Raw genomic sequence first — 25794 nt, forward strand, 5'->3', positions numbered from 1 at the left:
CTGTCTGTCTGTCTGTCCCATCTCTTCCCTGGGTTATCCTTTTCTATGTTCAACAAAATCTGATCTTGGTCCCCATTCCCCAGATTTTTTTTTTCTGTGGCTGAACTTATGGGTGGAGAGGGTGGAAGAAGTAGTGATGAAAAAGCTGATGTAGGAGAGTCTTGCAGCAAGGAAAACTGATCCTCTCTCCTGTGTCCTTGGCATTTGGGCTGCTAGACTGCTGCAGGCATTGCCCTGAGGTCTTCTCAGATTGCATTACCTGAGCCTTCATGGAGGGGAATGTATGCTTTGGTAAACCATCCCTGAAACCCTCTCCAAGGTAAACCGCTATCCTGGTGTAAGCGACGTTAAGTTGCAGTTTGAGGAACCAGAGCCTCCTGGCTATCCCTGAGCTTCCTTACTAAGAATAAATCAACCAAGTCTGTAGCACATAGAATCATTCCAAACTTGCTTTCAGATTCTTCCTATGCAACTCCTCCAGAACACTTGTCACTCCACTCACACAGCAGTAGTGGTTAGGGGGCAATGAAGCTATAAAAGGAGGATTCGGCGAAGGAAAGGAATTGTTCCATGGCTGGCTGGGACTTGGGTTAAATGAAACTGGATGTACCCAGGTGACAGATAGCTCTGTTGTAATATTTTATTGTCACACTCCACAGCCCCACATGATTTCTTTGTCAAGATTTTATGGCCCTCAAATGGGACAGTCCCTGGTGGAAAAGAGGTTGTCTGGAAGGAAAGTTCCTCCCCACCTTCTTCTTAAGCATCCGATGCCATCCATTGTTTGGAGGCAGGACACTAGAGCTGGCAGACCAATAACCTGATCCAGCATAGAGAAAACATTCTGTATTCCTGTATAGAAGATGTTGATGCACTCACATCCAGGAGCCAGTGGGGTGGGGATGGTACATAAGGAGGGAGAAGTGGTATGGAAAATCAAAAGTTTATGGAAAATTGATGAGACTTCACAGGTCCCTTGTCTCTAATCTGTAAACTAAGGCAGAGAAATGGGGACTTTGCTTCCCCTTGACTCTTTAGGGTCCTTCTGGATTAAAATCAGGATCACAGGGTCGGTTCTGGGTTTTCATTTATTTAGTTTTGTTAGACTAAGCTGTTGAATTAACTGGGATGCTGAGAGGCATGGGGCATTTGACTTTTCTAGCCCTTTCCCCTATGGGGGGCCTCAAATCTTTGTATACTGCAGACCACCTCTTGTCAGAGAGCTTGTCTCATGGACACCTCCCCTGGCATTCCCAGTTGCAGAACATCCCGGCAGTTGCAGTGTGTCAGAATAATATTAGGAAAGCAGTGCTGTATTTTAGCAGACTTTAGTGAGATAAGCGTGGTGTCCTTTTTGATAAAACCTCCTCATATTGTTTGCATTTACTCTTCTTTTCATCTCCGCCTCATATTTGTGCTGGAACCAAAGAGGACAGACAGCTCTCTGCAGACCACTAGTGGTCCAAGGGCTACAGCTTGGGAACCCCTGTCGTAGAGGAGGTCTGTCTCTCCCTCGCTTACTCCTCCTCACTGCCATTGCAAACAGCCTGTGTTGCCAGGGTCACAACATATGCTGGAATAATGCTGGAGGGGGTTGGCACAACCAAGGAGGTTAAACAGCAGATTTCTTTGATCTGTATGGCTTTCATGAAGTACCTGCCTCTGGTTACAGGACTTGGCTGCCAGTTGGCAAGCTGGCTGCTTCAATACCTGCCACCTATTGACACAGGGGAAGAGCTGCCCCATGTGGTTAATATTTCTGAGCAGTTGTACTCATATACAATGTATGTAAGTGGGCTTCTGACCCCTCCCTGTTCTCTTCAAGGCCACGACAGTATTTTGCATGTAATAATACTCGGCTAAAGTTCAAAGCCTGCCATCCACTGATAAACGCTACAGTACCTCTAATTATATGTTTTTCTTCTCTTTTCATTTCAGACTAAGTCAGAATTCACAGTTGAATTTTCTGTCAGTGACAGCCAAGGGGTAAGTGTGACATTTTTTCATTTCATGATCTGAGACCAGAGAAGCATGGAGTGGGACCGGGAGAACACCGGTTGTTGAGGAGTTCACAGCCATTTCAATCTCAGCCTCTCCCTGAAAGGGGCATTAGAGAGTGAACAGGAGAGCACTGTAGGCCATGATGTAGAAATACAGATGCAAGTTGTTTTACTGTTACATAAAAGCTGTGGAGCTGCAGGGAGAAATGGAGAAGCACTGGCTCAGGAAATCTTGCAGTTACAATGCTACCATCTCCTAGAAGGGGAGCTGTAAGGAGTGGAGTGGCTGCACTGGATACTGGGGAATGGAGAAGTACTTTAGTCCCAGCATCTACCAGCAGGGGGCATCATAAGTCCCATTGGACCTTGGCTGTTGGGGATCTAAAGAGAAAGAGGTACAGGAGCTGTGGCTCTAGGGGAGTGACAGCTGCTGAAGTTTTAGTCTCTTCCTGCCTGGATCTTCAATTTTACATCTGTCTGTTCTGTGAAATCCTTTGAGAGTGAATAAAATACCCAGTAGCCTAATGCCATCTGTATGTTTTTATCCTTCTGGCCACAGGTGATCAAGGGGACAGTGAATATCCAAGTGGGAGATGTGAATGACAATGCTCCAAGATTTCACAATCAGCCCTACAGTGTTCGCATTGCAGAGGTAAGAGCCTGGATTTCCTCTGGAGAGACCTTTTCCCTGGACACTTCTTTTCATGGGCAGAGCTTGCCCATTGGTTTCAGTTAATTGTAAAAGGAGCATAGCTCTCTGTCCAGCTGTGTGATGATGGTGATGGCCTCCTGGGGTGTTTGGTCTCTTCCACTTGTCCTGTTGTTGGGGTTCTGTGAAGGATGAAATCCCTGAAAGTCTAGGCCATTTGTTTCCAATGGGTAGTAGCGGAGTGATAACACTCCAGAGGCAGAGTATATCTGTCGGGAAAAGGCAGGTGGAGGAGTGAGGTGTGAGCTCAAAGAAAAGTAACACACACTCCGTGTGGGGTTTTAACTCAGGAGCAAGCTTTGGGAAAGAGTGAAGATTGAAAGCAGCCCAAAATAGGAATCTGGTTTTTGCTTCTGCTTTCTTTTGGGGACAAAGGAAGAGGTGTCTCCGTGGAGGTAATTTTGTGTAGAAGTAAAAATTCCCTCAAGCCTTTTTAGATTAGTGACAAACTCTGGGAAAGCTCTGCCTCAATGGCTCTGCTCTCTCAGCTATTTAGTTTCCTTGTAGACCTCTCTGTAGTGATGAGATTCTTCTCCCCAGGAGAAGACCGTCATGCTACTTCCAGGGTGGCTTGGCCATGCTGGCTGCCAGGAAGAAGATAGCTCCTATATCGTTGCTAACTTTGTATAAAGTTGTGTAAAATCAGTCAAGGAGAATGATCAAGGAGCTTTCTCACTCAGGAGATTTGGGGCTGATTTCAGGATTGTTGGGTACAGTCTAGCAGCCAGTATTTAGTGAGGGAGAGGATGGAGACCGACAAGCTGCACCATGGCTGGTACTAGTCTTAGTCAAATGATTAACAGTTTTGAAATGGAGAAATGAACTGATGGAGCCTTCTCCCTGTCTGATGCTGGGCCCTGCTATTCCCAAACTAGGGGAGCCCTCTCCCTGTCTGACCCCAGGCAGACCCTTGTTATTCCTGGAGCATGCGTCTGTGTGCAGATAAAGGAGTGCATCAGTGTATGTGAAACTGAGCAGTCTTTGGTAATTGAGAAATACAAATTATTGGATTACAAATGTTTGGTTAATATGCTGGCTACAGGCTCCCTGCTGTGCTGGAGCTTGGATCTTTCACTTTCCCTCTCCTGTGTAGGTGAGTTTCCTTCATTAGGCTGCTTGTGATAAATCGGCCTGAAGTTTGTCTCCCATTTGCTTTGTCTGCTTCTATGTGAAAAAAATAATCTGAAACACCCCTTTGAGAATGACAGTGCGTCAGAGGCATTTCTTTTCCTTTTTAGAGTGTAAACTTTAAAAAAAAAAAAAAGTCAGCAATACTTGTATTACCCATTCCCTGCTCCCTTTGTATGCCCAGACCTCTTGAAATGAATGAGGAGTGACTGGATCTCCATCCTGCAGATCCTTTGTACGGTGATATGTCTGAAGGGGAGGGTATTTTAATTGGTGTGCAAAGTGAGTGAGCAATCCATGTTAGAACTGCATGGCCTATCTCCACAAGGCCACTCTAGGATATGGGAGAGGAGGAAATTGGCTTTTAGGTGACTTCATCTAAATCCTTGAACACATAGACCCTTGTTTTCTATTGCTCTCCTCCTTTCAAACTCTTTTCCTATCTACAGAAGCAATATACTCCTCCCTGGAACCCAGGTAAGACTAGAAGAGAATGTTCTCTCCTTCTTCCCCTCCCAACATCACCCCATAAAAACCTGTTAAAATATTTTATGGTGTGTGTTAGAGAGAGGGCTCTCTCCTGGTCATGAAGAAATGAACGGAAACTGCATTTCTGTACCTATCTGGAATTGATGCTAGATTAAGCTCCCATATTTATATAGCTGGAGCAGCCATGCCATTTCTCCTCTCACTTGTCACCTCCATCTTGAGAACTAAGATCAGAAATTCAGATATATGGAAGGCTGGAGATTCAACTTACTGGCATCGAGTATGGGGAGGAAGGAGGGCCAAAGTTCAGGAATGGATGTGAAAGTTAAACTTGGTTGGGAAAAAGGCATTGTGGCAGCAGTGAGAGAAAAAAAATAATCTGTCACACTCTTTCTCTGCTGGCCTCTTCTGGATAAGCGTCACTTGCTTTGCAGTGAGGGGTCTTTCAGCCCATCTTGCTGGATTTGGCTGTAGTTAGCATCGTGTTACCAATAATGGACCAGCATTGAAACTTAGTTTTCAGAGCTCATGCTTTTTTGGAAATTGGCCTAATATAATTAAATCTGTTTGGGTGCCAATTTGTAATCTCTGTCTATGATCTTTAAGCAAGGACATTGATCAGAGGTAATGAGCCACATACTCATCATTCAGCCAGTATCCTGAAAGCACTTCTGTTCTTCTACCAGGAGATAACATTTCCATGGTGCCTTTTTAATGTGTGGTAAAGTACTGAGAAAAAGGGAGCGGGTGCTTCTTTGAATCCAATAGGATGTTCTAAAGGTATCAGTATGCTAGAAAAGTCATCGCTATTGTTTGTCCTCTTTTCCTCCATAACACTGCTGGTGGAGTCACTTCTATCTTATTATACTACACGTCCTTGGGAGGCGACAGTCTGGCTTCAAGCTTATGCTTTTTTGTGGAGGGTATTTTCATTTTGTAGGAACTTTGGGTTGGCAAGAACATGCCCTTCTTCCCACCACAGTATCACGTTACATTTTCCAAAGCCTATCAGTCCATCCCTGTTCAGGTGGAAATCTTAGGGAGAGGAGTCACAAGCCCACCTACTGGCCAGAACAGAGCAAGCAAGAGAGATGATACTGTCTCATTTTTAAAGCTGACAATTGGGTGTGCTGTTTAGCTGCTACAATCACCTGGTACTGAATGCCTATAGCTGCCGTTGACTTCACAGGGAAGTGTAAGTTCTCTTCACCTTGGAAAATCAGGCCCCTGGCACAAAAGGGTGGCTTTGCTTCATGCTAGGTATGTTACTTTGAAGCAGGGGCGGCTCTAGGCATTTTGCCGCCCCAAGCACGGCAGGCAGGCTGCCTTCAGTGGCATACCTGCGGAGGGTCCACCGAAGCCGCGGGACCAGCAGACCCTCCGCAGGCATGCCGCCAAAGGCTGCCTGCCTGCCATCCTCATGGCGACTGGCAGAGCTCCCCCAGTGGCTTGCCACCCCAAGCACACACTTGATGTGCTGGTGCCTGGAGCCGCCCCTGCTTTGAAGTGTCCAACGTTCCACTGGAACGACAGTAGTTCCAAGGAATGTAGACACATTGTTGCTATGGGACACAGCTGTGGAGGGTATTAGGAACTCCTCTAAGATATTGCTCTTGATAAACAGTGAGGTTACTAATAGTCAGAGATGATCCCTGCCCTAAAGAGCTTGTGATCCAGGTTTAAGACCAGACGTGAACAGGCAAAATGAACAAATGGGACTGTGAAGTTGGAGAGGGAGACTGGGCTAACAGTAATGCAAATGTGATTTTCCCCTAGATTAGCTGTTTGCACACTTTGTAGATATTGAGGGTTTTCCCTGGTTCTATTCCCGTATTTATTTTGAGATAGTAGTGGTCTCCCAGCTAAGAGATGGAGTAACAGGGGAAGGATGGCAATAGAGAATTCAAAAATAATGTGCATAAATAAATGGAACATGAGAAAACATCCTCTAAAGGTACTGCTTCTGAATAGGTACAAAGCCCATTTGTTTCAAGAATGTAAATTATTTGGACATGAGCCGTGTAGTGCAGTTTGCAAGTGCGTGTGAGTGAGCGAATATGTGAGTGGGATTAGTGGGGAAGCAGATGCACCCTCTAACGTTAAGCTCCGTGTGTTGCGCTGTTTATTGGACTGGCAATCACACCTCTTTGCCTTATGCTTTTGTACGGTGCCTGTGGCATGGTGGTTTCAGTGCCTGTCATGTCTTTCTTACATCATAGTCACCTGTTTGGAATAGCAGAGCAGGTGTATGTGTTTGTGGAAGGAGGGAGGTCTCTCCCCAAACCCCTCACTTTGCTGTTCCAGTGCAATTATCCATTTGATCTGGGCAAAAGGGCCTGCAATTCACTTGTCGAACTCTAATGAGGCAGCACGGATGCTTTCAAGTCTGTAAAGAAAGGGGAATCCAGCTAGAATTGGCAACTTAATTCACCAAGCTGGCCTTGACAGACCTCATTAAGTTCCTGTGTATTCATTTCAGGCTAATGGCTGTCGTGCTGACTGCTGTTTGATTTGCTATAATAGACTTTTATGGTTTTCCAATTTGCTAAAACATGTTTGCCTGTGTCTGTGACCCTGCAGAGCGTTGGTAGTACGTTAGTTAGGCACCCACGTGCATGCCACACTGACCTTCAGAGTTTGTTCTCTAAGATGCATTTTTTCACTGTTTTCCTTGCCCCTACTACAAAGAATCATAAACTCATAAAAACATAGGGCTGAAAGGGACCTTGAGAAGTCATCAAGTCCAGCCCATTGTGTTGAGGCAGGACCAAATAAACCTAGACTATTCCTGATAAGTGCTTGTCCAGCTTGTTCATAAAAATCTCCAGTGACGGAGATTCCACAACCTCCCTATGAAGCCTATTTCAGAGCTCAGCCACCTTTATAATTGGAAAGTCTGTCTTAATATCTAACCTTAATCTTCCTTGCTGCAGATTAAGTCCCTTACTTCTTGTCCAACCTTCAGTAGACATGGAGAACAACTGATCATTGTCGTCTTTTTAACAGCTCTGAAGATATTTGAAGACTGTTATCAGGTCCCCCTTCTGTCTTCTTTTTTTCAAGACTAAATGTGCAGTTTTTTAACCTTTCCTCATAGCTCAGGTTTTCTAAACTTTTTATCATGTTTGCTGCTCTTCTCTGGACTCTCTCCAATTTGTCCAAAAATTGTGACTCCTAGAATTGGACACAGTACTCCTGATGAGATCTCACTAATGCCAAGTAGAGCAGGACAATTATCTTCTGTGTTTTATGTACAACACTCCTGTTAATACACCCCGGAAGGATATTAGCCCTTTTGGCAACTGTGTCACATTATTGACTCCTATTCAGTTTGCGATCCTGTATAATCCCCAGATCCTTTTCAGCAATACTACTACCAATTGGTTATTCCCTTTATGTAGTTGTGCATTAGTTTTCCTTCCCAAATGTAGTACTTTTTCACTTGTTTTTATTGAATTTCATCTTGTTGAATTCAGACCAATTATCCAATTTATCAAGATCATTTCGAAATCTAACCTTGTCTCCAAAATGCTTGCAACCCCTCCCACTTGGTATCATGGACAGAGTTTATAAGCATCCTCTCCACTCCATTATCCAAGTCATTAATTAAAATATTGAATAGTGCCATCAGCCCCAGGACTGACCTCTGTGGGATCCCACTAGGTGCATCATCCCAGTGTACCACTGATAACTACTCTTTGAGTATGGTCTTTTCACCAGCTGTGCACTCACTTTAGAGAAATTTCATAATCTCTTCCTTCCCCCCTGTATTTCTGTTTCCACTTTTCCCAGAATCTGGATTTTAAATAAAAAATGTATAATGCTGAGATCTTTCTCTATGTTGTCTGGAAATAGACATGGAGCATCAGTAAATGTCAGAAATCCAGTTTCACGCATGAGATCTAGGCAAGCTTTGGGATTGTCCAGACTCTGGTGGGGAATAGTGGATGTTTCTGAATCAGAAAACTCTTATGTATCGTTAAATGTAAGCTAGCCATTTATCTCTTCATTGTACATAACATGTAGGAAAATAAGTCTGGTCTGCCAGTCTGACATGGTATAATGATTCTATGTAAAACCAGCTAAAAAAGACAGACAGAACCAACACTTATTTTTGGAGTCTGGTCCAGGTATGGTACAAGGCTAGACACAGAATATGCCTCTCCAGTCCAGTCTGCATACACATAACTTTCAGGGGCAGGTGCCTCTCTATTCACTGGGTTATGTATCACATTCATGAAGGGAGCTTCTGGCTTTATAAAATAGCGTGGTTCTGCACACCCAGATTTTGTGGCTTTTAACTTCATATGTATTCAGTATCAACAGGATTAAGTTTTCGGTCCTGCAGGTTCCATGCATAACATCGGTACTGGGTGAGGTAACTGGTTCAGTGGGGAATCGAGAGTCCTGATTGGATGACAGAAATGTCAATTGACTGTTTCCTTCCTGGCTGAACCTTCCATGAGGTTATTTCTAACAGGGATTTTCTCTTCTGTAGCAGCAGTTTTCCCATCTTCTTCTTCAGCATAAGAACAGCCATACTGGGTCAGAACAAAGGTCCATCTAGCCTAGTATTCTGTCTTCCAACAATGGCCAACGTCAGGTGCAGGGGTGAAAGTAAGGCGATACGGGCCGGTACAGCATACCAGTAAAAAGTGGCCGCCTGTACCGCTGACTTTAAAGTGTTGCCGTGGCAGTGTTTTAAAGGACCCCACTTAAAGCACTGCTGCTTTTGCGCCCCCCTCATTGGTGGCTCTGTCAGACCCAACAGGGCCGCCAATGGGAGAGTCACAAAAGCTGCAGCAATGTTATTAAAGTGCTGCTCCTGCAGTGCTTTAAGCAAGGTCCTTTAAAGCTCTGCCGCATCAGCGCTTTAACATCCCTGCCCCTTCCCCCTCCCTCCCCCCGGCTGCTGACGGGGGGAGGGGGCAAACGGAGCAGCTACTCTGGGGCTGGTGATTTAAAAGGGCCGAGGGCTCCGGAGCCCTGGGCCCTTTAAATTGCTGCTGGAGCCCTGAGTGGCGTGAGCAGGCTGGCTCGGGGACACTGAACCGGTAAGAGAGAAATTTTACTTTCACCCTTGGTCAGGTGCTCCAGAGGGAATGAACAGAACAGGTAATCATTGAGTGAGCCATTTCTTGTCACCCATTCCCATCTTCTGGCAAACAGAGGCTAGGGACATCACTGCTGCCCATCCAGGCTAATAGCCATTGATGGACCTTCACAATATCCTCTGGCAAAGAGTTCCACAGGTTGACTATGTGTTGTGTGAAAAAATACTTCATTTTCTTTGTTTTAAACCTGCTACCTATTAATTTCATTTGGTGATCCCCTAGTTCTCGTGTTATGAGGAGAAAATAACACTTCCTTGTTTACTTTCTCCACACCAGTCATGATTTTATAGACCCCTATCATATCCCCCCGTAGTCATCTTTTTTCCAAACTGAAAAGTCCCAGTCCTATTAATCTCTCCTCATACAGCAGCTGTTCCATAACCCTAATAATTTTTGTTGCTCTTTTCTGAATCTTTTCCAATTCTAATATATCGTTTTTGAGATGGGGGTGACCACATCTGCGTGCAGTATGTCTTATTACCTATCCCTTTTTTAATGATTCCCAACATTCTGTTTGCTTTTGGTTTTGACTGCTGCTGCACATTGAGTGGATGTTTTCAGAGAACTACCCACAATGACTTCAAGATCTCTTTCTTGAGTGGTAACAGCTAATTTAGACCCCATCATTTTATATGTATAGTTGGGATTATGTTTTCCAATGTGTATTACTTTGCATTTATTAACATTGAATTTCATCTGCCATTTTCTTGCTCAGTCATCCAGTTTTGAGAAATCCTCTTGTAGCTTTTCACAGTCTGCCTGGGACTTAACTACCTTGTAGTTTTGTATCATCTGCAAATTTTGCCACCTCACTTTTTACTCCTTTTTCCAGATCATTTATGAATATGTTGACTAGGACTGGGTCCAGTACAGACCCTTGGAGGACACTACTATTTACCTCTCTCCATTCTGAAAACTGACCATTTATTCCTACCCTTTGTTTCTTATCTTTTAACCAGTTACCAATCTATGAGAGAACTTTCCGTCTTATCCCATAACTGCTTACTTTGCTTAAGAGTCTTTGGTGAGGGACTTTGTCAGAGGCTTTCTGAAAATCTAAATACATTATATCCACTGGATCCCCCTTGTTCACATATGTGTTGACCCCCTCAAAGAATTCTAGTAGATAGGTGAGACAAAAACTATGTTGACTCTTCCCCAACAAATTATGTTCATCTACGTGTCTGACAATTTTGTTGTTTGCCCAGTACTGAAATCAGGCTTACTGGCCTGTAATTGTCAGGGTCACCTCTGAAGCCCTTTTTAAAAATTGGTGTCACATTAGCTATCCTTCAGTCATTTTGGTACAAGGCTGATTTAAATGGTAGGTTACAGACCGCAGTTAGTAGCCCAGAAATTTCACATTTGAGTTCCTTCAGAACTCTTGGGTGAATACCATCTGGTCCTGGTGACTAATTACTGTTTATTTTATCAATTTGTTACAAAACCTCTTATGACACCTCAATCTGGGATATTTCCTCAGATTTGTCATCTAAAAAGAATGGCTCAGGTTTGGGAATATCCCTCACATCCTCAACCAGGGGAAGACTGATGCAAAGAGTTCATTTAGTTTCTCCACAATGGCCTTATCTTCCTTGAGTGCTCCTTTAGCATCTCAGTTGTCCAGTGGCCCCACTGGTTGTTTAGCAGGTATCAGTCCTTTGTCCATCCCCTCCTACAAATCAAAATTCCTAGAGATTTTGGCCGAGTGTCTCAAAGTTGCTAATGGTACAAGCCTCTGTGTGTGTGTGTGTGTGTGTGTGTGTGCGCGCACATAAGTTTATTATGATGTCATGTGTGACAACAACAAAGAATGTTCATCTGCAGCATTCTTGCCTTGTGTTCAGTCTGCCAACTTGCTTGGTTGACAACGGGGCTGATGAACCAAGGAGCTACTGAGAGACATGTACTAACCATCTGTCAACCATTGCTTGAATCAGCTATTTCCACAGGTTTCAGAAAAGAGAATGGGGTTTTACAAAAGGTAATCCCCAGATTAATTTCCTGCTCATTGGATCACACATTATAGGTTGGTGCCTCCTTGTCCTAGGGACTAGTGGGGCTAGCGTTGCAACAGTCAGTTCTCAACGTTCCATTTTGATTTGACTGTGGGCATCTTTCAGTTCCCCATCTGCTTCGGGATTTTAAATTCCTTTGAGGCAGATTTAGATTATTTTATCTTTCTGAAGACTAGTCTGAGTCTGCTGTATTCTGTTATATTTAACACATCGGATAATGTATAGAGTAATGTGTATTATTAGGTTACATCTTTTGGCATAAGACTGTCTTCCCGGTCATGCTTTAGGTGCCAGACTGCCACTTAGTACCTCAACCACCCATGAGATGACACCCCAAAAGAAGTACCTATAATTTGACAGGTCATACTAATTTATACTAGGGCTTTGTTTACACCACAAGAGGCTTCCACTACCTCTATAACCATCTGCCTGTTGATCTGTGAGAGAGAAGCAGAGACCAATAAATCATCTCCAAATTTCTCTGCAGCTGGATTGAGCCATTCAGCTGCCAGTGCCTCTGGGCTACAGAATCTAAATATCTCTCATCTACTCCAAAGGGCATTTTGTGGGCTAAGGTTCTTTGACCTTTCCCTCCTGTTAGTATAGTGAGGAGGTAATGAGAAAACTCCTCTAAACATCAAATGGGTGGCATCATTTACAAAACTGCCACCTTTGGCTTTGTAGCCCTGTGACTTTTGTCTGCAGCAGTTTAGCATATTAAAAAGCATCAGGCATAAGCAAGGGTATGTGTGGTGTGACTCTGCATACATATGTGGTTTTCAGTAAACTCACCCCACCCCCACAAGTCTCTGCTTTGTAAGCAGCAAGTCTTTCCACTATCAACTCACTAGTCTTATTCTACCCTTTGCTCTACAGACCTCTTTACAGACTTGAACCATCTAATGTATCTGTCTCATTCAAAGCAAATAAATAAGAACAAACTCCAGTATGAGACAGCGCTGGAAGAAAAGGAAAACTCTAGCCTGCTTTTATAGATAGAAACATAGGCAAAGGAAGTTTCTGCAAAGCAGAGTCCTGCCTCTGCAGCCACAGTCCATCTTGTCAGTGCTGTGTCCGCTGACCGTGGTTTTGATTGTATTGCCACCACATTCCCAAATAAAATAAATGGCAATCACTTGCCATTTACAGCAGTTATTTCTGTTCTAGCAAGAGCCTCTAGGAATGAGACTTCAGAAGCCTGGGGTTACCATTTTCATTTTTAATGCACTGATGCTGCTGAAGCAGCATTTTCTCTCTCTCAAATTGGGTGAAAAGGTGTGCTGCTGCCCAGAGTGGGGCCTGCAGGAAAGGGTCGTCATCACACTGCCTTACCTGGAATGTGATAGTGGTAGGAGAGGGTGGGGAGCAAAAAAGCCAAAGCCCGAGATGTAATTAAAATGATTATTTTGTTTTAGTGGTAATCATGTTAGTAATTGCATCCGTTTCCCAGCCGATTCTGCCCTGGAGTCTTTGGAGACCATATAATTCTATTGCAATGGCTACAAGGCCTGATGCTGTGGATATGAAGCAGTTGGAATGAGTGTAAACTTCTAGTTCAGACACATTAGTGATTCTCTTACGTACTCCAGGCCACTTCTGATTATTTTTTTCTTTAAATAAAAAACCTTTAAATTGAAGGAGATGATAAAGCTCTGATAGGACAGAGATTCCTGCTACTTTGTAGAACTGTCAGTAATCAGTGCTGGCCGTTTTCCTCTTTTCTTTTTTTTTATTCCTGCTTGCCTCCTCCTTCTCTACCTACTCTTTTGCTTCTGTGTGGTTTTTAGAGCTGCATGAATAATTGGCAGTGAATAATTTATCTGGCAAATCTATCCTCCTCCCCTTGGCCCAGCCCCCCGCACAGGATACCTGTAAACAGATTAAGATGTCCTTAAATGTACTTAGTATGCAAAATTATCTGATGGAGGTTTTTAAAACTTTCTGGATTGATCACAAACAGTACCGTGGAATATTCACTATTCAGACTGTGTTGGTTAATTGTGATTGGTCAGAAATCACATGGTTCTGTTTCTGGGATTGGTATGCAAGCACTTCCAGCACAAATTCTGCCTTATGTGAATGTAAACTTTTGTTTATCCAATTACTCCTCTTGTAACTTTGTAATTCACTTTCTGCAAACACCAATCCCAGTAACACGCAATGGCACAAATGTCCATGGGAAGTGAATACCAAAGAAGGATGCAAGCATAGCCTGAGAGAATGAGTTTAAACATTCAAAAGAATAGTCATTGGAAAACAGTTTTTGTAGAATCCACCTGTGACCTGCCCCACATAAGGCTTTATGAAATATGCTTATGAATGTATATATGACATAACTAGAATATGTTTCATGCTACATGCGATATGCAAGATATCTATGCAAAGGTTATGATCTACTGAATTCATTCCTCCTATTTGTATGCATGTATCATTTTTGTACTTGAAATTAGGAATACTGGCTGTCTACTTGTTTGATAGCCTCAGTAAAGCATTTGGCCAGCAGATTAAGTGCCCAATCAAGAACCACTTAAGCTAACAATGAACTTGGAGATGCCAGTCCATATTGGAGATATCCCAGGAATGTGGCTTGGCTGGTAAGAAACTCAGTCATGCATGGACATGTGACTTGCCCATGTGACTCCAAAACTCCATCTTGGAGCTGGACTTTGCATAGGAGAGAGGAGGGGGTCTCCACTCCCAAGAGACAGTCTACTTAAACCCCTAGGAGACTCCTCCATTTGGTTTTCAGCTGGCTAGAGAGCCTCTCCACCCCCAAGGATACTTGAAAGAAACTGGAACAAAGAACAGTAACTACAGGGGATGTGAGTGATTGCTGGACCCAGGCTAGCAGGAGACTAGTCTGTGAAAGGAAACTTACTGGAACTGATGAGGTTATATCTATATTCAGTTTTCTTAGACATAGACTTGCGGGTTCTGTTTTATTTTACTTGGTAATTCACTTTGTTCTGTCTGTTACTACTTGGAACCACTTAAATCCTACTTTCTGTATTTAATAAAATCACTTTTTATTTATTAATTAACTAACCCAGAGTATGTATTAATACCTGGGAGGGGGCAAACAACTATGCATATCTCTCTATCAGCGTTACATAGGGTGAATAATTTGAGTTTACCCTGTATAACAGGGGTAGGCAACCTAGAGCATGTGTGCCAAAGGTGGCACGTGAGCTGATTTTCAGTGGCACTGACACTGCTCGAGTCCTGGCCACTGGTCTGAGGGGCTCTGCATTTTAATTTAATTTTAAATGAAGCTTCTTAAACATTTTAAAAACCTGATATATTTTACATACAATAATAGTTTAGTTATATATTATAGAATTATAAAAAGAGACCTTCTAAAAATGTTAAAACTTATTACTGGCACGCGAAGCCTTAAATTAGAATGAATAAATGAAGACTTGGCACACCATTTCTGAAAGGTTGCCTGACCCCTGCTGAATAAGTTTTATACAGGATAAAATGGATTTTTTTGGGGTTTAGACCCCATTGGGAGTTGGACATGCAGAAATCTAGGGAGATCAGCCAATAGCTCTTGTTCCGTGTGATGAGGTGTTCAGCCCACACCAACCCTGAAGGTTAGGGTGGTTCACAAGGGGCCAATTAACCTTAGAGGCTGCGCCTATGAGGGGTGGGGGGAAGTCAGGCTTGATTGATAAAGTTAATTGATGATGAAGCCCAGATGGGCAAGGGCTGGCTGAGCTTGTATAAAGCCAGGAAGTTTGCAGCAGAAAGGTGCTGTTGGGAGAGGAGAGTCACTCTCTTTATACAGACAGAAGGATAGGAGTAAACCCAAGGGGGAGCAAAATTCTTGAAATCCTAGCTCTGTGGGAACGGTTTTCTCAGAGGATTTTGAGGGAAGAAAGCCTGTGGAAGGCAGAGTAGGAAAAAGCAGCAAGGTTTGAGACTGTTTAGACCTTGGTTGCTTCTGATCAGGTCCCAGGACTAGAACCCAAAGTAGTGGGTGTGCCTGAGTTCCTTGACCAGCCACTGAGAAAGTGGCACAGACCAGGAAGTGCCAAGGAGGACTGCTTGGAATGGTATGCAGACACTTGGTCCGGAGGGGCTTTGATACCCCAGAAGGGAAAACTATATATTGACTAGGCTGGAAGGCTGAGTCAAAAGCAGAAAGCACCCCGAGTCCTGGAGAGTGAGAGGGCCGTGGGGCAAGCAAGCATTGGAAGGAGGTGCTAGACCAGATGAAGGCTGAAATATTTGTGAGCTGCCAGTGCTGTGGTGTTTGCTCATTGAAGCTACTTGTACTGCTGTGTGGGAACTTTAAGAGTGCAGTCAGCAGAGCTTCCCTGTTGGGCCAGAAATGAAGGTAATAGAACATCCTCCAGGAAGATGCTGGAGCCCACTAGACCTCCCCATCCCCAGTGCACACTCTAGATATGAGTGTCTTACATGGACCTTAAGGGTAACAGTTTGTGCTGCCCCATACACCACCCCTAGAGTCCCTGGGCTTGAGTGCTGAACTCTTATGCTAGTTTTATGCTGGTGAAACATGAACAATTCCAGTGTGCTTACACTGGAGTAAAGCCCACGTAGCGAAGTGAAGAGTAACTCTCTCCCCCTGACAGCAGTTTGAATCCAAATTGAGAGTCCTTCAGCCTAACTACTGCTCCCTCCCAACTCACAGATTTAGTTTCTAAAATTTTCCTGACAGTCTGGTAGGCATAATAACCTCTGCTTTGTAGTTCATATTCATGGTTGACTCCTTTTTTGATGTTGTCTGACTCCCCTAACACTGCTGTTTTTACACTCTAGGCAATTGCCCAAGCCATCCAGAGACTGGCCTTAAAGCTCTGTTAGGCAGAGTGAGCCTAAAGGAGGCCTTGTCTTTAGATGATTTACAATGAGCACTTACAGTCTTAGGGGAATAGTTTACTATGTCTGAGGTGTGTGGACTGTATGTGAGAGCTGTGTGCCCACAGTGTCAGGACAAGGAGTTTATATAGATTTTAGTGCCTTCAAACCCTCTAGAAAATGCTATTGGTTTGTAAAGTGTCTGTTAGTTTTAGTTTTGTGATTGCTGCACTTGGGCTACAGCCCATGGAAAGGATTTCCTGCTTATACTTTGTGAAAGGAGGTGGAGCACACAAAATATGGCTAAAAGTATATCTCACTGTACTGACATGCTTTGGGTGTGCGAGAGGCAAGAAGTTCACTGCTGAGTACACTTGCTGGGCATGCTTGTGTGTGAGACAGACAGACAATGTAATTACATGCCCTGGTCCAGCATTATTGTTTCGATAAAATATTTTCACATCTTGCCTAAAGCTCCCTGACCCATTCAGGCTTTTGTGCTTCCCCACTTGGAAATCCTCCTCTAGCAGTGCTGCTTCAGTCTGGCCATTTCTGGAAACCAATGGAAGTATCCCGCTCTTGGTTGCCTGGAACGCACGTAGGAAGACAGGACAGTGATGGATTCCACTTGTGCTCACAAGAACTCTACATTGTGACATGTCCCCAGTTCACAGAAGTGTAACAATCCCCTGTAGCAAGTGAATGTTAAACATTTCCACTGCCATGTCCCATCCATTCAGAATGCATGTAAACTTTAAACATATCATGGGGGCTTAGATTTATTTGAGTATTTTGTTTACATCATTGCAGGCCTTGGTGCTTTATTTATTCTATACTATATACTGCTGCTGTGTTGTTTATAATTTGTATTTATTTTTGCTTGGGTTAAATTCCAGTTCCTATTAGGTCTGATAGGTTAATTTGTGGGCAAACCAAGATAGATCTATATCTTTTCTGTCAGACACTTGCAGAGCTGGTCACAATGGGCTCACTTTGTGGGGGGTTTTTTTGGGCACCAAGCTCCTTCCTAGCTGGTGGAATAATAATTTCTTTGATTTCTTAGCAACCTTTAATTACTTCCCAACTTTGTACAGCAAACAAGTGGCAGTGTGAGGCATGCAGTGAGAAGGATATGCTTTCCTTTAGTTATCTTAAATGGAAGCGTAATGTCCATCTGTAAAAAACCCATCTCTCAGCTAGATAAGATCTTAGAGAAGGTTTAATTTGATCTGTAATCTCTAGATAGAATATAATATCCCAGAAAAAGCGACATTCATAGCTCCCCTCACCCTGCCAGCTTGTGTCGGATCCATGGAGACTGGTCAATTTCTGACTGCTCTGATTGTTTGAACATTAAAATTTGTCTTTACATTAGAAAAATTGTAAACGTCAGAGTTCTGCCTGTAGAGGCAAGACAAGGTCCCTTTCATAGGTTGTTGAGAGACTGTGTATTGACCACATCCTATCCCCACTTCTCCAGCTCTCACATGCGCACACACACACACACTGGAAAAAAAGAGCAAACAGAATCTAGCAAGTGTAAATAGGGAGCACGGAACCTGAATAACGCAGAAATCAGCAGGCTGAGTTTACTCTAACGTACCTCTAGGGTGACCAGGTGTCCCAATTTTATAGGGACAGTCCCAATATTTGTGGTTTTGTCTTATATAGGTGCCTATTACCCCCCCCCATCCTCTGTCCTGATTTTTCACAGTTGCTGTCTTGTCCCCTATGTACCTCCCTATTTGGGAAAGGTGTTATGCAGTGTGTGCTGGCTGAAATGGTGATATTTGGCTGTGGAGTTGAATTTTAAATATATGCAAATATCCATTTTCACAACAAACAAATTTCACTGTTAGCATAAGCAAAGAGAAGTTCATGAGGTGCTTTGGGTTTGCTGACCTCAGGTTGATGGAGGTGCTCCAAGATGAAAGGTTATTGTTCTGGGACCAGATCCTAACTTTGGCCTTCAATTTCTCCTCCCATGGCAGATGAACATAAGTAAAAGGGGTTACACAGGTGTAAACAAATGCAGAATTTGGCCCAAAGGATTCTGCACCATTCTTGTCAGACATGTGCACGCAATCAGTTTGCAATAGGATCCAAATGTCAAAAACTTTGAAGTGGGTAAGTAGTTTATTAAAAATGTGGTGAATTGTGCCACACAGAGAAAAGAATAAATGGGGGAGTTTTAGTGATGGGGATGGATACTGGAGGGCAGGAGGATCTTTCACAAGATTCAGAGGTTATCAAATATCCCTGCTCCATCACTTGAATCCTGATGTCTGTATAAGAAGCTCTGGCAAAGTAGAGTGCCTGGTAAGCATGAGAATTTCCGGCCCCTTGTCTCTCTTGGTGGTACATGCTCTAATAAATCATGGCAAAAACTTCAAAACCTTTCTGGAAACTTACCCCTCCCTGAATGAGCTATTTCCTCAGAATCCGAGGGTAAAAATTCTCCACCTCTGGGAGTCTTGCCATTTGTCCCAGTTCGCTGGCATATACAAGATCCTGACTCTCTTTAAAACATGTGCCCAAGAAGCGAAATGAGAAATGCAACAGAAACTACTGGGGCGGAAAACTCCAAATGGCGTGGAAGTAATGTCTAAAGTGCGCTGGAGATTACAGTCATTTCCACGAGACAACACTTTGACTATGTGGGGAGGGATACTGCAGCAAAAGAGGAGGGAAAAACAACCTAAAAATTAAAAAAATGATTCCATTCCAACCAAACAGGTTCCCTTGGAGTGGACGAAGTGGGACAAAGAAAGGTAGAAAGGGGAGAAAACGGCAGATGTGGATGTCAGGGAGAGGAGTATGTGGGGCAGCAGATAATTCTATGCATCTGCAGTGAAGCTGTCACCTTGGGAAAATAAGATTCCTAGAGCCAAAGGAATCATTTCAAAGCAGAATAAGAAAAACTATACCCAGAAGAATTCTTCCAACAATTTACACCTGAAAGAGAGAGGGGAAAGGTGAGAGCTGAACCTGGATAAGCAGGCAGTCATCCATCTAGCATTAGCATAGTGAGGATAAACACACTTCCCAAGCCCCTCATCCCCAATACATATATACTCCATATTAATCATGGCACATAAAGCTAGCCCCAATTCCTCCCTCTGATTGGCTTCCAAAGCTGTGACAATGTCTTTGCCCTCGTCCAGACTAACCCGCGGCATCGGCGGGTTAAAATCGATAGCTCGGGGATCGATATATCGCGTCTAGTCTGGACGCGATGTATCAATCCCCAAGCGCGCTTACATCGATTCCGGAACTCCATCAATCCGAACGGAGTTCCGGAATCGACACGGAGAGCCGCGGACATCGATGCAGCGCCGTCCAGACTGGTGAGTACCTCGATTTTAGAAATTCGACTTCAGCTACGTTATTTTCGTAGCTGAAGTTGCGTATCTAAAATCGATTTTAATACCTAGTCTGGACGTGGCCTGAGTCTCCCCATAATCTTCTTGAGACATTGCTCATGACTTTGAGCACTTTTTTGTGCTGAGGGGGGTGGGTTGCAGTAAGCAAAGGCAGGGGGAAAGTAATAGGAAGTTAACAAACACTAAAAGTCAGCCAAAGTATAGCTCCTTTTAGTTCCCAGGAAAAACAATGCCTGTCTTTTCAAGACCCACCTGAATTCATGGGAAACCTGTGAGCTTGGCATCACCACTTATTTCTAGCAATGGTGGCTTCTCAGCAGCCCTCAGCCCAATTGGAAGTACAAGCATTCTTGTTAAGACCTTAGTTTTGGAGCCTGGTGATAGCCTGTGCTATTGACACTTTCCATGAGTGAATACAGGCTAGTTCAAGCCCATGATATTGCAGACCACACAGCACCAAGGAGGACTTCTTTAGTCTAGAAGTGACTAAGTAATGGAAAAGTGCCGTTGGCTATTAGTTTTGGTTTTACATTTTTGCTGTGCACAGTTTATAAAATGCTCCTAGTAGCTTGAAAAATGAAATATCTTTTGCTACCAGTTGTCCTTTTTTTCTAATCAGTAAACAGTGATTCCTTGCACTGAAGTTTCTAATGGAATAGAAATGACATGGTTCCTCTTTGTTTACTTCTCTTTTTGTGTATTGGCATCAGCATTTATGTCTGTAGGTGTGTGGCTCCCTCTGGAAATACGTTTGCTTGTTAATGGTTTGTTGCAAATCAGGCAGTAGGGGGAGCTCGCATGGAGTAACTACATGGTGTGGATCATCAAAGAACATTACAAAAAAAATAATTATTATCTTTTGCCAGTTATATGATTTATTCTAACAGAAACAGATACTTTGGGGATATCTTTTCAGGCTTGGAGCCTAGATTGGTTGCCACAATATGCGTGTGCATACACTCTGACACAGAACTCTGTGAATTAAACAGACACTTGGGTATGGAGATTGGTACCTGGTCTGTGTGCATGCAGATATATGGTTGTCATGGGTCTGTATTTTTCAGGCATAACTTAGGTACCAAGTTTTGAACATTTAACCTTTGAATGTAAAGGACACTTGAAACCTGTTAGATCAAATTTGGGATCAGATTGCTTTGAGTGCTCATTAGGCATGCTTTACAGAAGATCCACCGCCACCTCTTAAATATGCACCCATCTCCTTTTTAAGATTTGCGTTGTGGTGATCTTCCTTGGGCAAGAGGAGCAAGATGACTCCTTTTCATCAACATCCCACCTACAAGGGGAAGGAGATTTGTTTCAGCACAGCAGCAGGTGATCCCCATCGTTTCCAGGGTGAAGTATGATTATGTGGCGCTCCCATTTGACTGGCTAAAAAGATGGAGATCTGACCTGAAAACCAAACCTTGAACTAGATTTGCTTGGGCCTGCCACTCTTTAACACATTTTTACTTAAACTATTGATTTTGTTTTTAAACACTCCACCTTCTGCTACTTGTCCCTTCAATATTCCCAGTATCTAGAGTTCTACCCCTTTAATTATGAATTCTGTGCACATATGTACAGTGCCTTCCATCTTAGGCTATCAAAGCTCTTTACAAATATTAATGAGTTGAGTTTCACAACAGTCTTTTGAGGTGGGTACATATTATCCCCATTATATAGACAGGGAAATTGAGACACAGTGAAGTTAAGGCCAAAAGCTTCTAAGGGACCTATAATTTCAGGGTGCCATAATTCTTAGGTACCTGACTTGAGACATTTTCCTCACTTTCAGTGGGGCTAAGCCCTCACAACTTAAATTGACATTAACCAGAGTTGTGGTGAAAATCAGGCTGTGGATCTTTCTGGTTGAGCACCTACAATTAGAAGTCACATTTGAAAATGTTTGACCTTTAGCCTTGGAGATGCCAGTCTTGTATGTCCATGTCTCACAAATGTGAAACTGTCCTCAGGGATCATGTTCACAAATGCCCTCTCACAAATTTCACAGTCACCAGGGAACACGACTGGTTGTTAGCTATTGCTGCACGTGAAGACTCATTTCTGTCCTTCATGTACTGCCCAGTTCAATCCTGCCTTGTTTACGTCTCATTTGGCTGAATAATTTGCTGCCTGCACTGAAGGATGAGTAGTCTTGTAATGATATTCAGTGTCACATGAAAACTGGACCAAATCTCAAACAGAACCTGGACTTAGAAGCAGAAAACATTTTTTAGACTGAGTTCTTTAGATTTCACTTGCCTAGTCTCATCTTATCTGCTCTACACCCCCAGCCTAGTTCTTGCAGCCTCCTCTAGTTTGTGATTCCCTATGCCTCATCTAGCTCACCATGGACTTCTTGGCCTGGTTCACTTTTACATCCATCCCAACTCATCTGTTCTTCCTATTTATAACTAATTTGAATAAAAATGACAATGTCAGTTAGTGCCCAGACCAAACCAAAGTGACTGTTCAGCCTTTACCTAAGCTGGGTTTGATCTAAGTTCAAGTATTTTGTTTCCTACAAGAAGGCCTGTTTTCACGTCACCCCATCTGTGGTTTCAAGAAAATTGGATGCTGAGCAGCAGTGCACACACCTCTTTAATCATCCCCAGTGCTGTGGTGCTGATCTCAGACCCATCCCCTTTGTGAGCAAAAGAACTGGGCAAATGTGCAGTAAGTGAGCTTTGTAAATATGCTTTTTCAGTTCTCTTTTTTCCCTTTCTCTTTGCTCCTGCTGTGTCTCTGCCACTCTGTCTTGCTTTCCAAATGTCAGACCCTGTCTTCTTATTTTTCAGCTCCAATGGTTCCCATTCTATTGGATCAGTCACCAGCCCCAGCTCTCTCCCCCTTTTGGCTTTTTGATCTTAGTGTAATAATGCACAATGGGCTTTAAAGGTAGCTTCCCACCAAAAAAAAAAAAAAATCTGGACAAATGGCTATAGGCGAGAGAGACTCAAGAAACCAACAAAGTGCACCTGCACACAAGCTTTGTGTTTTAATACAATCCAAATAACTGCAGACAGGATTAATCTGTCCTGGTGACATGGACAGAAGATGAGAGAAGAGGAGCTGTGCCCCTAGTTTATTGCCATTGAAACATCCATTATGCCATGTTGAGGTGGTGATGGGTTTTTGGCTCTAACCTGCACAATCAGATCACAGAATGGTATTTGGTCCTTTCTGTGTCAGGTGCTTCTGTTCCTTCCTCTCAGATGGCATTGAGCAGCACTTCATGGTCTGTAGAAAGAAGGCTCTGCATCTGGAGGTGGAACAGAAGCAGAGGGATTGTACTGTGTGGGAACTCTGTAGGACCTACTGCAAGGATAGTTCAAAATGCTGTTGTAAATCAAACTGTAAGGGAAGCAAGGGAGCTAGGGAGGAGAAGCAGAGGTGTAATTAAGTTGGCCACCTTCTGTTCAGTCAGCGTAGGAGTGATTTTTGCCACCTGTACATACTTGCATGCAAACTCCATATTGATAGTGCGCGAACCTAGACTTACTATGTCTAGCTTAAGCCAGTGTTACCATGAGCACTAAAAGCAGCAAAGAATCCTGTGGCACCTTATACACTAACAGACGTTTTGGAGCATGAGCTTTCGTGGGTGAATACCCACTTCATCAGATGCATGTCTGATATGCATAACCCCTTCTGCCATGAGCACTAAACTGACTCTCAGATTTAGGAAGAGAATAAGGGTTGGTAATGTATTCTGTTAAATGTATCAGATTAGTGACTCCAGTTCCTGTTTCTCTGCCAGAGTAGACAAAGTGTTAGTAGAAAACACTTGTGTCTTTCTGTTAGGGATGGGTCTAGGATGAAACCCCAGGATCCAAGCCCCTCTGAACTTTGGAACAGTGTGGCTCCAGAGAAGAAGTTTGCAGCTTGAGCCTATCTCTGCTTCATATTATGGCTTGGAATAAGTGAACAAACTGAATGGCTAACAAAAATTCTGATCTGTGTAATTGTGAGATCCAACCCCAACATGGGGCAGGAACTACTGAGCCAACACATAAAATAACTATTATATATGCTAAAGACACATGGCCAGATGTGCAGTTATAGAGTCTCATTTGCTCTCATGTCTCCCTGGAGTCAATGTTACCCACCCTGAGAGCTGCATGCCAGTCCTTATTTCTGAAGATTGGTCAAGGGAGAGCGAGAATATTAAAGCATAAAGCTGTTCCAGTGCAGTGGCTAGTTTATAGTCCGTGAAGTGTCTGCCCCAAGTTTGCAGTTTGCTGGGAGGCTGGGAGGACAGGTGGTTATTCTTTTGCTATGTGTATTTTATGCATTTGATGAGGGTGATTTTGTGAAATAGGCTGCTACCCCAATTAATGAATTCCCAAGGCAATAGGAGATCAAGGAAATTGCTGCAGCTGCATCTCAGAACATCAGAAATGCTGCAGTTTATGCGGGGTCTTAGTGGCCCCTAACCATTTAGAAATGTATTATGATGGCTCAGGGCCAGATTATGTCTGCATGCAGAGGGGTGGGGGAAGGTGAGAAAGAGGAAGCAGAAGGAACCTGCCCTCCTCCTTTGTGCCCCTGCACAGACACCATCTCAGTCCTTGACTGTTGGAGGTTAGTGTCAATAGCACTGCAGGCCCCCTCACAGAGAGTCTCAGCTCTCAGTGCAAGGGATTGGAGTTGGCCCCGTCTTTGGGGAGTATATACTGCAGTCTTTAGCAGGAGATCCCTGAACCTCTGGAGATGCAGAACCTGCCTTCAGTGCAATGCCTCTAGGATCTCCTTGGGCTGTGCCTTACTGGCTTGACTTCAGTAGGGTCTGAATCAGGCCCTAAAAACACAATCTATGTCTAACTGCCCTGCAGATTCTACGTTTTTCAACCAGCTTGCATCCCTAAGGCTTGTCACACTGGGCACAAATCCTTGTCATGTACTGTTCCTTACTCAGGCTTGTATTTTCATAAGGACACTTGAAGCTGCCGGTAGGGGGTTAGCATTCATTTGGAAGATGGCAGATCCATTTCCTAGTCGTGCCCTAATTTTCTGAAGCTTTGCCAAGGAGTGAAGAGTCCATGGTGTGTTGGGTTTCCTGGCTAACCCCTTCTGCCAAGGTCTGCACAGTAGAGCATGAGTGGCCATGTCCTGCTGGAGGGAGCATTCTTGAAACATCCCAGCTGGGGATATAAATCTCTCTGGGATATATGTCCTGTTCGATAGCAGACACGTTACCAATACAGTGGGGATAATGCTTCCTCCTGGCCCCAATGACATGACTTTAACACGCGTTTCTAGAACCCAGTTCTCCCTAGATGGGGTTGAGGTCAGGTGGAGGAGCAAAGGCTGGAGTGTAAGTGAAATGATTGCATTCTGGGCACCCCGTGGGGAAAGACAGCCAGGGGGTGGAGGGGAAGAGAAGGGGGAAACTGAGGCAAGTTGGGTAGAAGAGAGGGCAAGCAAATATCTCAAGGCCAGGGAGCAGGCTTGGCAAGCAGCGAAGTCTATTAGTCACGTCCATTCTGCACGTTTGCGCTTCAGACTGGGCTGCGGCAGACATGCTTTTTTTGTTTTTGGTTAAAAAGCCTCATCGGAGCGTTATGGAATTGGAATGTGAAGGGTAATTGAGCTGAAAGTCATTCTCTTCCTGCAGTCGGCGCGATAGGAGTGATTGAAGCTCCTCAAACGCCAGCCTGGGAATCCTGATGGAAGAGCGCGTGGCAGCTGGAGAAGAGGGGGAAAGGAGGAGTAGGAGCTAGGGAGAGGGAAGCACAGTTCTCTCCTGTATAGTGACTGTCTCCAGTTCATAACTGCAGAATGCTGCCCAGGGTCTTATTTTCCAGTCTCTCCTGTCCCCCCAAGGTCATGCTGAGTCCCTATACCTCAAGCTTTTAGTTGCACAAAAGATGATCTTTAAGGGAACAGAATTTGGGAGAAGCTGGTTTAGTGACAAATGAAAGGTTTGTGTGTAATAAGCACACAAAGGTAAATAGACTCTTTGGACCGTAATCTCCATTTCTGCAGCCACAAGCTTCACAACACTCTCTGAATTAGTCCCTTCTCCTCTCACTGCATCTTCCTTTGTTTTCTTTTTGGTGATGGTGTCATTGGTTAATGATTAAACCCTCCTGTTGTACTCTGTCACCATTTCCAGAGGCGCCC

General features: G+C 43.8%; 1 protein-coding gene across 1 annotated transcript in view; it reads left to right on the forward strand.

Moving 5' to 3' along the window:
* CDH23 (cadherin related 23) overlaps window positions 1-25794 on the forward strand; it is a 536798-nt gene that overhangs the window by 132802 nt on the left and 378202 nt on the right. The window contains exons 5-6 of the mRNA XM_030571362.1: window positions 1939-1986; window positions 2560-2652. Coding sequence (XP_030427222.1) covers window positions 1939-1986; window positions 2560-2652 — 141 coding nt within the window. The remainder of the gene's footprint in view (window positions 1-1938; window positions 1987-2559; window positions 2653-25794) is intronic.

This window comes from Gopherus evgoodei, chromosome 7 (genome assembly GCF_007399415.2).
Source record: "Gopherus evgoodei ecotype Sinaloan lineage chromosome 7, rGopEvg1_v1.p, whole genome shotgun sequence".
In the NCBI taxonomy this organism is placed as follows: Eukaryota; Metazoa; Chordata; order Testudines; family Testudinidae; genus Gopherus; species Gopherus evgoodei.